General features: G+C 50.4%; 1 protein-coding gene across 1 annotated transcript; it reads right to left on the bottom strand.

Annotated features, from left to right (window-relative positions):
• Nucleotides 1-2,980: 2,980 nt before the first annotated feature.
• ZBTB37 (zinc finger and BTB domain containing 37) lies at nucleotides 2,981-12,508 on the bottom strand. Its single transcript, XM_064148094.1, has 4 exons — nucleotides 12,402-12,508; nucleotides 9,651-10,603; nucleotides 8,233-8,332; nucleotides 2,981-5,553 (listed from the first exon to the last, which is right to left on the bottom strand). Exons 2-4 carry the CDS (start codon nucleotides 10,571-10,573, stop codon nucleotides 5,065-5,067), a joined length of 1,512 nt encoding a protein of 503 aa, XP_064004164.1. The 5' UTR covers nucleotides 10,574-10,603; nucleotides 12,402-12,508; the 3' UTR covers nucleotides 2,981-5,064.
• Between the last annotated feature and the right edge of the window lie 694 nt (nucleotides 12,509-13,202).

Genomic DNA, 13,202 nt, shown 5'->3' with positions numbered 1-13,202 from the left:
GACAAAAAGGAGAAGTTTCCTTTGCTCTTTGACTTCTCCCATCCTTAAGGTATTTCCAGCAGAGCAAGAAGAGCATTTGTTGTCACTGACCTGCAGAAAGACTTGGATGGTGGTAGGGCTAAACTGGCAGGCAGCTCATGCATCAACAAGGATGATTTGATCAATAGTAACTTTAAGAGGTGCCAGTTTTTGCTGGTTTGAAGATGCATGACTACCTCGGAAGCTACCCTCCACCCAGATCAACTGAACCTTTTCATCTACTTTCTATTTGTATGTTAGGTTCTGCAGGAGAGACAAAGCCAGCAGCAAATACAAACTCCAAGCCTGCTCTTGTAAATGCATTGTTGAGGTTGAACAGCCCAAATGTGACAGGAGCCTGCCCAAAGACCAGACTGTTTAGAGTCGTTTACTGCACCACACTTTGAGGTGAAATTACTCCTGCAGGGAGGTGTGGGATGGCCTGCCCTGGAAAGCTAAGTCACCCAGCTGTCACAAAACAAGAGCAGGACAAGCAGAGAGATCTGTCCTGTCGATTTGCTTCAGCCTTGGTCTCACAGAAGGCTGAAATCCTGGCCCCTTGCCCTCTCCACCAAGCCTGCCCCACTACACTTTTCAGCAAGACCTCAGCCTGTTCCCAAGACGATTCCAGCTCTGAATAGCTGTCAGATGGGAGCAATCAGTTGCTACCAACTCTGGCCAGATTTACAACAGCAGCAGAGACACAAACCACTTTCTATTCTTCCTGCCCTTCAGCCACTCAGACTTCTGGAAGTCGAATTATACAGATCACAGCTTGGAAGTACTGTAAAGAAGATGTGGGTAAGTTCAGGGTCTGAACCTAATGGCTGGACAACGCTGGGAGCACAGGCAAGAGGTGCCCCATCTGCATCAGCTGCTCTGACTCCTACCAGGCTGACATCCCTGGATCTCATTAAGCAGCACCAAGAGTGTCCTCAGCCTCCTGGTGTAAATTCCACATCTCCTAAAGCCTCCTCCTTCATCCATCTCCGTCTAGCTGCTGGAAATCAGAAGCGTGGTTTCCTTGCACAAACTCCCAGCTCAAGAGAGCAAACAGGCTTTCTGCTTTTTCCCTCTCCCAGCTTCACCCGGGTTGTCCTCCTGGGAAGAAGAGGTTTAGCTTCCCCCCCCCCCAGCAGCAGCGCAATATTAACACAAATCTCATTATTTTCACAGCTATTCCCAGGGAACCTGGCAGCAGCAGGGAACAGCCACGGCAACCATCGTGTCGCTCGGCTGTGACTTGGCACCAGGGCTTGCTGCAGGCTCAAGCAGAGAACCACAACACTTCACATTCGGAAGGGTTCTGTGCCACAGCAAGAGCTAAGGAATGTGTTCCACCTCTGAGAAGGACGACTGCAGAAAGTAGAGCATGCTCCCCACTGCCCGAGGCAAGCGAACACACGGCTTAGCAAGCCTGACTCTGAAGCAGACAGAAACAGTAGGTACAGAGGTATTAAAACACGACAGAGTTCTCCTCGCATCCTCCTGAAATCACAGTTGAAATCACAGTTTTGGCAGAGGGGGAAGAAGCTGTGGCTAGACGTGGAAATGCACAGCCCCAACCTGTCACAGAAGCGTTGGTGCTTGGCAAGCTGGCATCTGATTCTCCGCAGTTCCCCTGCAACTGTTTGCCAAGGCAGAGGCAGCAAGAGAGGGGCTCACTCTGCCACAGAAAGCAGCTCCTCCACTGCCAGACAACTCACATGAGGTCTTTCCACACCGTGCACGACCTCCAGACCCTTTTGTAACCTTGAACCTGGGGCTCTATCTGCACTGAGGAACTCAACCAGCAAAAGAAACGTTTTGGAAAGCATTCCCCTGAACTGGTTCCACACCTGCCGGTGCGGATGGGCCTCAACTGCTTTCAGCACTGCCCAAGCCAAGCCTGGAGACACCACGGTCCCCATACACACCTACACAGCCACTAAATGCACAGAAATAATAACAAACCCATTCCCACTACCATACCTTATAGAGACTCTAGCTACAAGCTATAAACTTCACCTCAAGCAAGGCCCCGGGCAAGAATATTGGCTCTTGAGCATGCAATCAGAAACCATCGTTTACACAGTGGCAACCTCTGCACCAAAACCAAACCCCCCCCCAAAAAAAAAAAACAACATAAAAGAGGGAAAAAAAGAACCTTTCACAAGCTTTGTTTTCAGCCCAGCCCAGGAGCCATTTCCTGGCTTTCCCTAGGCCAAATGAAAAGCAGTGAACCAGCAAAGCAGGCACCCCGGGGAGGCTTCCTCCGTTCACAGTATCGATAGAGTAAAACAAAAACCTGCTCAGGAAGCAGGCAGCTGCACCAGGCGAGCAAAGGCACCCAGCTGATGTCAGCCCCTTCCTCACTGCAGCATTGCTTTGCCATCTGTTTCAGAGGATAGGTTGCTTGTGTAGCAAGCTCCTTGCACCTTCACCCTTCTCTTCACAGCAAGCTCAGCAGGGAAACTTTCCCACTCTATTTATATATAATATATGTATATAAATAATTTTTTGTTTGCCTTTTTTTTTTTAATATATAGTTTGGTAGTATTCTTTTAAAAGGTCTATTTTAAAACACTTTAAACAAAAAGAGAAATCTTTTCAGCAACTGAAAGTGAACTTTTTGATGCTCTCGAGGCTGAACAGGATAGGAGTTCAAAAGTTTTAACTTTCTTCTCTTTTGGGGTTTGGGTTTTTTTGGTAACTTCAAAAGCTATGACTAAAGCAGCATACTCTGCACATCTCTGCTCCTCCCCACACCTCCACTGCAACGAAACCTACCTCAGCCACCCTCTTAGCCCTCATCTTCTGCGACTGCTCTCGGGCAGCCTTACTGCTTAGAGACAATCCTGTTTGACCTCTGGCAGGAAACCCATCGGGGCTGGTCCCTCGGGTAGCCGCTTAGAAAATCATTCACTGCACGACGGGGCACTTGACAGGAGAGGAGGAAGAAGGGACAGAAGGAAAACAGAGGTGAAATACCAGCTTTCCTCTTTGAAATGGACACTGAAATCGTACTCTGCGGGTGCCTGGCTCGGAACATCTGCAAAGGTTCCTCTTAGGAGCACGTCCCTGTTACACGAGATCCTGGCACCAAGCCTTTCCCTTCTCCCCACAGACAAAAACATTAGAGCCACATCTGTTTTTTGAGAGGGATGTGGGAGGAACAGTGAGACTCCTCACCTACCAAAGAGAAAAAAGATACAAAGCTATATATCTTGTATATAAAGCTATATATCTTTATATAAAGATATACTATATATGAGGCAAGAATGCCTCACCCTTCCTCTCTGAAGGGGCAGGAAAATGACCCCAAGTGCCAGCCTGGAGGTGTGGAAAGCAAGGGCTGGAGAGGTTTCTGTGTGCCCCCAGCTGTGCAGTCAGACCGTGGGAAAGGCTTTCTTCTCATGCTCTAACCACTCACCCAACTTGCTTTGCCAAAGCAAGATGGAAGGATGCTCCTCTTTTCAGTGTCTCCTTGTTCCTCCCATCACCTTCAGGATCAGAACTTCACCCTTCCTTATAGTACACGTTGCACATCCCCAAGAGAACGCCTTCAACTCATCCAAAGCCCCACCTGTCGCTCATTTTCCTCCCTCCGTCAGGAACAACTTGGCATCAGAACCAGAGAAAACTCTGAAGTATTGCATATTTCTTTTTTTTTTCAGAAGACTTCTTCAGAAGATGTGAAGATATTTGCACTTATCTACCTGTCCCATGCTTTTCCCACCGAGGAAACACGTGCAGACACCTACAAAACACAAGGCAGCCGCGTCTCTCCGGCTCTGCTAAACTCGCTCTCAGCATCAGAGCCGCTCAGAATACAAAAGTTGAAGTCCATGCAATGGGACAGAGTTGTGATTGCTCTCTAGGAACCATTTGCTTGGCAGTTTCCTGAACTGTGACAAGGAAATCAAAGTAGGGTTTGGGGGTTGGGGTTTGTTTTTTTGCATTTCAGCGGTTAAAAAAAAGTTATCAAAGTTGTTTGTAGAAAGAAGTTTAAAAGCAACCACCCCTGGTTGCTGGGCTGGGACGATAGCATCTCAGTTTTACCATATTGCTGTTATAAAAAGATCAAGTGTGTGTTGAGGGGGTGGGGGAGCAGGGGTGAAGGACGACTTTGGTAGCCAGCCTCTAACTCTGCAATTCAGCCAGTCCAGAAGAGCTCTTCCTAACGCTCGGCAGCACCCAAAGCGCGGCAGCGCGCCGGGCAGGACATCGGGGTGCTCTGAACTCTCCAGATCAGCAACAGTTAAGGACAACCTCCTCCAAAAGACCTCTCCAACCCTTCTCCCAACACATCAGAGTCTAACGTGGACCTCGCAGCTGCTAAATTTCACTTCCAAGCAGCTGAAGTGCTTGGAATTTTGCTGACCTCTAGAACGGACACTTCATAGCCGTGCCTGCTTCTAAGGAGGGGCGTTGAGGCCACGCGCCTGGAACGGGGCAAGCCAAACGCCCCCAAAACAACGGTTCTCAGTAAAAATGTAAAAAGAGACACACCAAAAAGTAAGACAGGGATAAATACACCCAGGCAAGGCAGGTTCCACCAGGACAGTCTGTTTGTTTTCATGGTGGCAGCCACCTGGGGAACGGAGGAAGGCAATGGCCCCTCGCCCTTGCTCTCTGCCGGAGCTGGACCAGCAGGTGTGGTGAGGAGCAGCCCTGCCCGCCAGGCTGCCAGGTCTGCAGGGACAGAAGCCCATCAGGAAATACAAAAGGCTGCTCGCCCCAGGTCGCTACGGCACGGTACAAAAGGTAAAATCCTGTCGATCCCTGAATAAGAAGCTGATTGACACAGTTGTTTGGTTTCTCTCCCTGAGGAGGAGGAGTAAGGGAGAAAAACGTTTAACACTCTACGTGTGTGTGGGGGGCGGTGAGGGCGAGAGAAACTGAGCGAGAGAGAAAGATATTTCTATTTTGGCAACATCTTGGGAGCTTCTTTCTGTCCGGTGGTGGCATTGCACAAATTACAGTACCAGCCTGCCAGGTTGGTGCTGACCCTCGAGAGCTGAACCGGGAAGATGGTCCTTTCTGCCCAGACTCTGCGGCCGTGCCTCAATCCGGCCCAGTGGTGGACACAGATCCCTGTGCCGTCTCGCCCACAGCGACAGCCTCCTCCTGCGGAGGAGACTCCTCCTCTGCCTGCCCCCGAGATGTGACAGTGGTCTCAGGGGAGATGCTGTGGGGCCCCTCCAGAGGCATGCAGCCAGGGTGGTTCTTGCGAAAGTGCTGGTTGAGGATGGCCTGGAACGGGAAGCTCTTGCCGCAGACGTGGCAGTGGAAGGGCTTGTTGCCCGTGTGCTTGCGGATGTGGTACTCCAGCTGATCCTTGCGGGTGTACTTCTTGCCGCACATGCGGCAGACGAAGGGCGTGATGCCCATGTGCAGGCGCATGTGCCGGTCCAGGCTGCCTTTCTGGTTGAAGGATTTGGCACAGTAAATGCAAGTGAGGCGCGGGTTGTAGCGGAACCAGCGCTCCGAGACCTCCTGCTCCCGCAGGTACTCCACGTAACCGCTCACTCCCAGCATGGCCGATTCCTCCCCCTGCCAAGGAAGCAAACAGCAGCGGCCTCAGACGCACTGCGGGAAAGGAGATCAGGCCCCAGTCCAGCCACTAAGGCACCGAGGCATGTGCCAAACCTCGAAATCGGCAGCGCTAATGCCTGCAACCTCAAGCACACATTTAAGTGCTTAAGTAGTGCCTTGGGGCTGAAGACAAATGAGCAATCAATTAGAAGCTCCTGCTAGGCAGCCCCTTCTGCCAAGTCATTCCCTAGATCCGGGGATGGGAAGCCTTGGCAGGAGGGTGCTTAGCCACCAAGCCAGCTGTGGAGCAAATGTGACAACAGAGGCTATTTTTTTCTCAAATCTGGGCCAGTTTGATTAAAACACTTTATACCACCTTCTCTTTTACTTAGTCAAGGTTAAAAAGAGAAGCCAGCTGAGGAGCTCACAGTAAAACAAAGGTGGAATGAACTCTGAATCCTATCTGAAGGTCCTCAGGTGTCGTTTCAAGAGGCATTTACTCAGGTGCCACCCAGAATTAATTCTGTAATGAATCCCGTTTTCCTGAACGGCTCTGCAGCCCAGCCCAGCCCCACGGCTCTGCCGGGGAGCCTCTGCAGCACGCCTGGCCCCATTCCCACAGCAAGGATGAGCTGGCTCCTCCTGCTTTTCTGAAGCCAGGAAGACAAACCGCCAAAGGTAACCCTGAACTGCAGGCTCCAGCCCTAGGACAGACATTTCTGGCCACACTATCCAGAATGAGCGCAAAGAGTCTCCTGTGCAGGAGGATGCAGTATTTGCACCCCCAAGTGCTGTGCTGTTTCCCTACGGTGCCAAATGTGGACAAGCAATCAGCGTAACAGGCAGGGCCCCTCCTCGGGCAAGCAGCGCTGTGCTCACAGCAGCAGCAGCAGCACTGTGCCTGGTGCCATTGTGTGCAGCTGCAGGAGCACTGCTAAGCTGCTCAAGACTAGAAAGGCACAGAGCTACAGCACTCTCTTTCCACACCACCACTGCCACAGGGCAGACTATTTTTAGCATGGATTCGGTAATACCAGAGGGTGAAGATACATCCCTGTGTAGAAGGTAGCCCTGCAGTGCTACCCTTGAGGCCATTTTCCAATGGAGAGGTAATAGCAGCTTTCCTGAACGTGCAGCTAAACTTTCTTTTCTGTGTCACATTTACCCTGGAGGGTTACTCTGACCTGACATATCCTAGATGTATTCTGAGGACACAAACCAAAACTTCACCAAAATCAGAACAAAAAGGTATCTTTTGCTTTATGGAAGTAATTACCAAGTTAGCAGACAGTAATTACCTTTGAGATTTTCTACCCCCTCACTTCACTTGGTCTTTCTCAAGGGCAAAGCAGCCTGATAACTCCTGAGCAGCCTCCAGCAAAGTCATCTGATCACCAGCCAACACACTACTTGTCTGCCAGGCACACAAGAGTCCTTCTCCAGTGTGGGGTGAAACACTTGCACTACAGTGGCCCTTGTGATATGGACTGCAATGCCACCAAAAAAAAACGATTAGGCAAAGCTATTGCTAGCATGTCCCACTCTGCTGCACCCTACAGCCTGTTGCCATCCTGTGTTCCTGCATATCCCTCACCCCTGCTCCAAAACAGGAGAGGAAATGGCCTCAAGTTGCATCAGGGGAGGTTTAGGTTGGACAAAAGAAGAAACTTCTTCGCTAAAAGGGCTCTTAAAACACTGGAACAGGCTGCCTGGGAAGGTGGTTGAATCCCCATCCCTGGAGGTGTTTAAAAGAGGCAAAGATAATGGTGCTGAGGAATGTGGCTTGGTAGAGAATGGTTGAACTCGATGACACTAAAGGTCTTTTCCAGCCCAAACGATTCTGATTCTAAATCAGCGCCTTATACCCCAGGAGACCAGAGAATTTCAGAGCTACTCTACATTGTAAATTCTGCTGGGAGACACAGTCCCTCGGGGATAAACCAGAGACCTCTGTGCAAATCCACAGCCCTTTGACACTCCACCCTAAAGGTAAAAGAGTGTAGCGCCTGCAGGGCTTTTTGGAATCGTTTTAGGACTAGGATGGAAATGCTCAATTGTCACCTCTCAGTCTTCCACAGAGGCCAACTAACACCTCCTGTCCTCAGCTCAGCCACATGCTGCCAGTGCTTTAGGGCAGATCCGACCCTGGAGGCAAAGGGGGTTTCTCCTCAGGAGTTGATATTTATGCCTTCAGACAACATGAGAAACTCCTCGTGTTTTCCAGCTATCTGGATGAAACGCCAAAGGACAGCCCAACTCACTCTGCAAGCATGCACTGAGCGCACACGTCCTCAGCTAAGCCCTTTGCAGCAGGAACAGCTCCTTGTTTCACAGACAGCCCAACTCACTCTGCAAGCACGCACTGAGGGCACACGTTCTCAGCTAAGCCCTTTGCAGCAGGAACAGCTCCTTGTTTCACAGACAGCCCAACTCACTCTGCAAGCACGCACTGAGGGCACACGTTCTCAGCTAAGCCCTTTGCAGCAGGAACAGCTCCTTGTTTCACAGACAGCCCAACTCACTCTGCAAGCACGCACTGAGGGCACACGTTCTCAGCTAAGCCCTAAGCAGCAGGAACAGCTCCTTGTTTCACAGGTGGTATTGCTTGCCAAGACAAAACGTCACAAGCTTCAGCACAACACAGTCCCCTTCACCTTCAATGCCAACATTTACTTGCAAACCTCTTGATCTGCCTACCTGGGAACTGGGCTGCTTGGGCTCATCCATCCGCCCGGGAGACTCGCTTTTTGATCTGTACCGCTCAGTCACAGCACCCATGCTGCCAGAAGGGCTAAATCTGTGGGGTGGGGGAAGAGTGTAAATGGAGTTTTTAATGGGCATCAAGTCACTCTGATGTGCAGAACAACGGGTGAGCAATAGAGGCACCTGTATAGCATCTCTTCATCCTCACCAGCTAACACGGGAGGCAGGACAGCGCAAGCATAAAGGAAAAACCAAGTCATACTGGTCTGTGGTTCAGTCTTAACATCTGAAAAATAAAACTGAGTCATTTGGCTTCCAGTTCAGGAAGAGAGAGCTAACAGAGATAGGGGCCCGGTGACTCTGGCACTGTACAGCAGGAGAAGAAACCTTCTAAGCGTGAAAGCAAAGTGATGTGATGGATTCCAGTTGGGAAGCAGTGCAGTGCAAGAGGAGAAGCTGGAGGCTCGCTGATCCATGGAAAAGAGTTAAGGAACTTGGAAAGGACTGCGCTCCCAAGGGCCGGCTCAGCGCCACACCCACTGGCTGATTTCTGAAGTGACACATGACAGAATGGCCGCTGCTTCCAGGGAAGTTACCCCGTGGGACCAGGGGGATTGAGCTAGAAGAGAGGCAGATGTGAAGGAAGACCCCACAAATGCAAACCTCCCCAACACAAGAGAGGCTGCCTTTTGCCAGATCCGTTCTCTGGCCTGAGCTAAAGGTGAGAAAACAAATGCTGGAGCAGAGGGGAAGCAGATGGATGGAAAAGTCAAACCAGGGCAGATTTCACCACCTCTTTTCCATGCAGGCTTTCTGCTCTTTTATATCAATCAAAACAACGGCAGAGGCCCATGGGCTCCCCACTCCAAGTGCTTCAGAAGATGTAAACCCACCACCCACTACTTGCCTAGACCACCAGGAAGAGAATTTCCTCTTGACCTACAGCTGGTGACTGGCTTGTTTCTCCGACAGAGCCACCCCCATATTTGCAGGACAGAAGGCACCACTGCAGTGGCACTTTAGCTCAGACACATTGCCCGTGGCCTCAAGAATTCCACTGCTGAGCCCAGCATCTACTGAAGCTGCACTGAACATCTTAAGATAGAAATCCCTCCTCGATCTGAAACACCAAGAGGCAGAGATTCCAATCTGTGCATCTCTCAGTACAAATTCATTTCCCAAGTTAGCCTGACCCTGGCAATCCTGGTCTGGCCACTGCCCAGCTAAAATTCCATAACCCAAACCAGTCACACTTCCTAACGCCAGTAAAAAAGTTCCTTCAGCACTTACACTGAAGATGGCCACAGGAAATAGAAAGGAGAGAGGTTTTAAAGCAACCAACGCAGCCAAGTGACAGTCTTGCACTATCTCTCTTACAGCCAAGGTCTGTGGTTCAGTTACAGAAAACTCACCTGTCAATCTCACTGCTGGTCGGCCTGGCCACTTTGGCCCCAGAGGACCCCAGCGCGTAAGCCTCTTGGCACATGGATCCCTGGCCCGTGGTGTCTATCACCATGGCAGTGACCTCCTCAGCGCTGCTCCCATCTTCTCCTGATGGCTGATGCTCTGCCCCGAGCCACTCCTCCAGGTTCTCCGTTTTAATGCGCACTCCTCCCAGCAGCCGGACGTCATCGTCGTTCTGTCCCCCACGCTCTCCTAGTCCCGTCTCAACGTACCACTGTCCTGCTCTGTTAATCCGCAGTATGGGCTCCCTGCTTTCTACATCCGAACTCTGCTCAATTATCTGGGGGCTGGTGGACTCCTCGGGTGGGCTGAGCTCACGAATGTCCAGCACTGTGCTCACCTGGCCCAGCCGACTGCCCTTTGGGGTGTTGTGACGCGGGCTCAGAGAGCGGTTCAGATTTGGCGTCACCCGGTGAGACTCCGGCGGCCTCTCCTGGTGCTTTGTCCTGGTCTGGCTCAATTCTGCTTCCACTTCTGCCACGTTGATCTTGAAGTGTATTCCCTCAAGAATCTGCGTGCATTTGTCTATGATGTGCTGCATCTGCAAGAAACTGGCAGCTGTTAGGTAACTGATGATGTCGGCCAGCTGCAGACATATCCGACCGGTGTAACAGAAGGAAAGGAGCTGCTCGAACACAGAAGGGTTCTTGATGACAGAAATGGACACGGTGCTCATTTCGTTCAAGGACATGTGGTCGCGGAAGTAGGGCGAGCTGGCAGCTAGCACCACCTTGTGAGCGCGGAAAGCTTGGCCCTGCACGTTGACCACGATGTCACACAGGCGGCCCTGCATGCGTAACTGGTTCAGGTGGCTCAGGACAGAGTTGCTGAAGTCAGGAATCTCCAGCTGAATGTTCCCACTTTTCTCCATGGCTGTCCCAGTTGCAGGCACACAACCCTACTGGAAAACGGGAGAAAGACACCATCATTAGCAGAGCTCATCTCTCATTTGCATTTAAATCGCTCCCCAGCCACTTTTATGCAGTTTGAAATACTGGGATTTGGAGACAACTCTCTCACCGTTCCATTTACAAGCACCTCACAGCAGCTCTCTGATCCCTCTGTGCTGCACACCACCTTCCTCAAGAGTTATATTCAATCAGTCCCCCATAGATGCTAGTTCCCTGTAGCTTAAGTGCTCCAAACAGTTCCTTCTGTCAGCCTCAATAAAAGCACATTTGCATTGTAAAAAGAACATTGAAAATGGTTCAGGTACTAAAAATAGGCAACTGGTTGCATAATGGATTAAAATACTTAGTTAGCACTGGTACCTTCTAAGCACTTTGAAAAGGGGTAGGTAATACTCTCCTCCCTCCTGTGCAAAACAGGAATCAGGAATCACAGAAATGCTTCTGTGAGACCTTTAAGATAACTGAGTCCAACCATTCTCTAACTCTACCAAGTCTGGTGCTAAACCACGTCCCTCAGCATCACATCTCTGTGCCTCTTTAAAACCGCCAGGCATGGGGATTCAACCACCTCCCAGGGAAGCCTGGTCCAGTGTTTGAGAACCCTTTCAGTGAAGAAGTTTCTTCTAACGTCCAACCTAAACCTTCCCCGGTGCAATCTGAGGCCGTTTCTTCTTGTCCTACCACTTGTTATTAGGGAGAAGAGACCGACCCCCACCTCGCTCCAACCTCCTTTCAGGGAGGTTGTAGAGAGCGAGAAGGTCTCCTAATATCTCTTAAGGAAAGAGACGCTGAAACCTACATCCTCCCGGGAGACATTTCAACAGCTGACCCGACAGACATTTGCCCTTGTGGCATCTCGAGTACATCATTAACAGCAAGATTTTCATCCTGTGTGGTGCTTCTGACACGTGGCAGAAAATATCTAACAGGCTGGTGCAGGAAGAAAACAGAATCAGGTTCTAAACACCAGCTTATCAGCCCAGCCCCTGGGCACTAGTGAGTTCCTGGCAGAAGAAGCTGGCACTGGCACAGCTTGAGATACTGCAGAGGGCAAAAGACAACACAGGAGCAAGGGGGATTAACAAACTAGTTCTCCTACTTTCCCTTCCATCATTCATTTTCTATAATCCTCATGTTTCATTTTGGCAAAGTTTGAAAGGAGCCCTGACCATATATGGTCAAAAACTTGGAATGATCCAAAATTAGATATAAACTCACCCCAAAAAGAGAGAAAAAAATGGAAGTAAATAAATCTGTTAAAGACCACTCATGGCATGAACAGCTTCCAAGCTGGCTGGCATCTGAAGTGTTGATTGAGCAGAGCACTGCAGATATCAAAACCACCTCGGGCAAGCTGGGAATACCAAGGCTCGAAGTGCCTACTCCAGGAAACCTCGTAATGGAAGTGAACAGCACACATGGGAGCCCATGGGCCTCGAAGGACTTTGGCTCTGTGATACTTCTCAAGGCTGCAGGACTGTGCATGTTCATCTGCCCAAGCAGACCTGGCGCAAAGATGTTGCTAAACCTGAAGCTGCAGGACAGCCTGTCAATCTGCTCAAGTCCTGCGCAGAGATCACTGCCTGCCTGGCTGCCTGCCGGGCTGGGGCAGACCAGGGGTGCAGAAAACACCACAGCGTCTGAAGGCTTCCTACCTCCTTCCTCTACCTTTAGACAAAAGCAATCACCCCCCCAAAACCCAAGGAAATGCAGCATACAGCTCTGTGTCAACACAACACACAACTTCAAAACCACAAAACAGGCTGAAAGAGAACTCCAACCTCTTACCTGTAACGTTAGGAGTGACATGCAAAGGGGAGGAAATGGGGGTGGTAGCTTCCTGGTTTCCTTTTTTCTTCTGGTGGAGTAAGAAGGTCTGAAAGCTTTTTGCCCCCTTCCCCTTTAGGAGGGAAAAAAGACGATAAGAAAAGAAAACACAGCAAGGAGAAGTCAAGTTCTCATGAGCACGATCAGGAGTGTCAAGCTTTGTCATTCTGTTTTGCTGGAAGGCACAGCAGAAGGATTAGCTAACCATTAGGTGATGTCCCACCCCGAACCAGGGGCAAGGCTGAATCTTATCAAAAGGATCTTTCCCCCACTGTCTGCTCAGTGTTTGTGTTGTACGGCGGTGACCAAAATGACAAAATGGAAGCACGACCAACCTGAGTAATTTCCTCTCTTAGGGGCTGACATCTCGGCACTAACTGCAGCACATAACACATGCAGAGCTCTCCTTCTCACTTCCAGCACCAGGACCACTCACACAGCCAGAATCACAAAGGGCCTCTGCAGATGTTTACAGGACTGGGGAGCTTGTAATCCCATAAAATTCCCAAAGCACCAGTTTCTCATGGAATAAACACTCGAAACACTCCCTTAAGAAAGGCACTTAAAGGAAAGGTACATGGCGATGAAGCAGCCCTGCCTCACTATCAACACCCACCTAGCTCCAACTCAGAGAGTTGGAGAGAGCAAAAAGGTCTCCCCTCAGCCTCTTTTTCTCCAGGCTAAACGACCCCAGTTCCTTCAGCTGCTCCTCACAAGACCTGCTCTCCAGATCCTTCACCAGCAAGCTTCAGCTCCGAAGGC

The sequence above is a fragment of the Pogoniulus pusillus genome, chromosome 8 (genome assembly GCF_015220805.1).
Source record: "Pogoniulus pusillus isolate bPogPus1 chromosome 8, bPogPus1.pri, whole genome shotgun sequence".
In the NCBI taxonomy this organism is placed as follows: domain Eukaryota; kingdom Metazoa; phylum Chordata; class Aves; order Piciformes; family Lybiidae; genus Pogoniulus; species Pogoniulus pusillus.
Note: the sequence above shows the minus strand (reverse complement) of the source record. Positions and strands in the feature narration are given on the sequence as shown.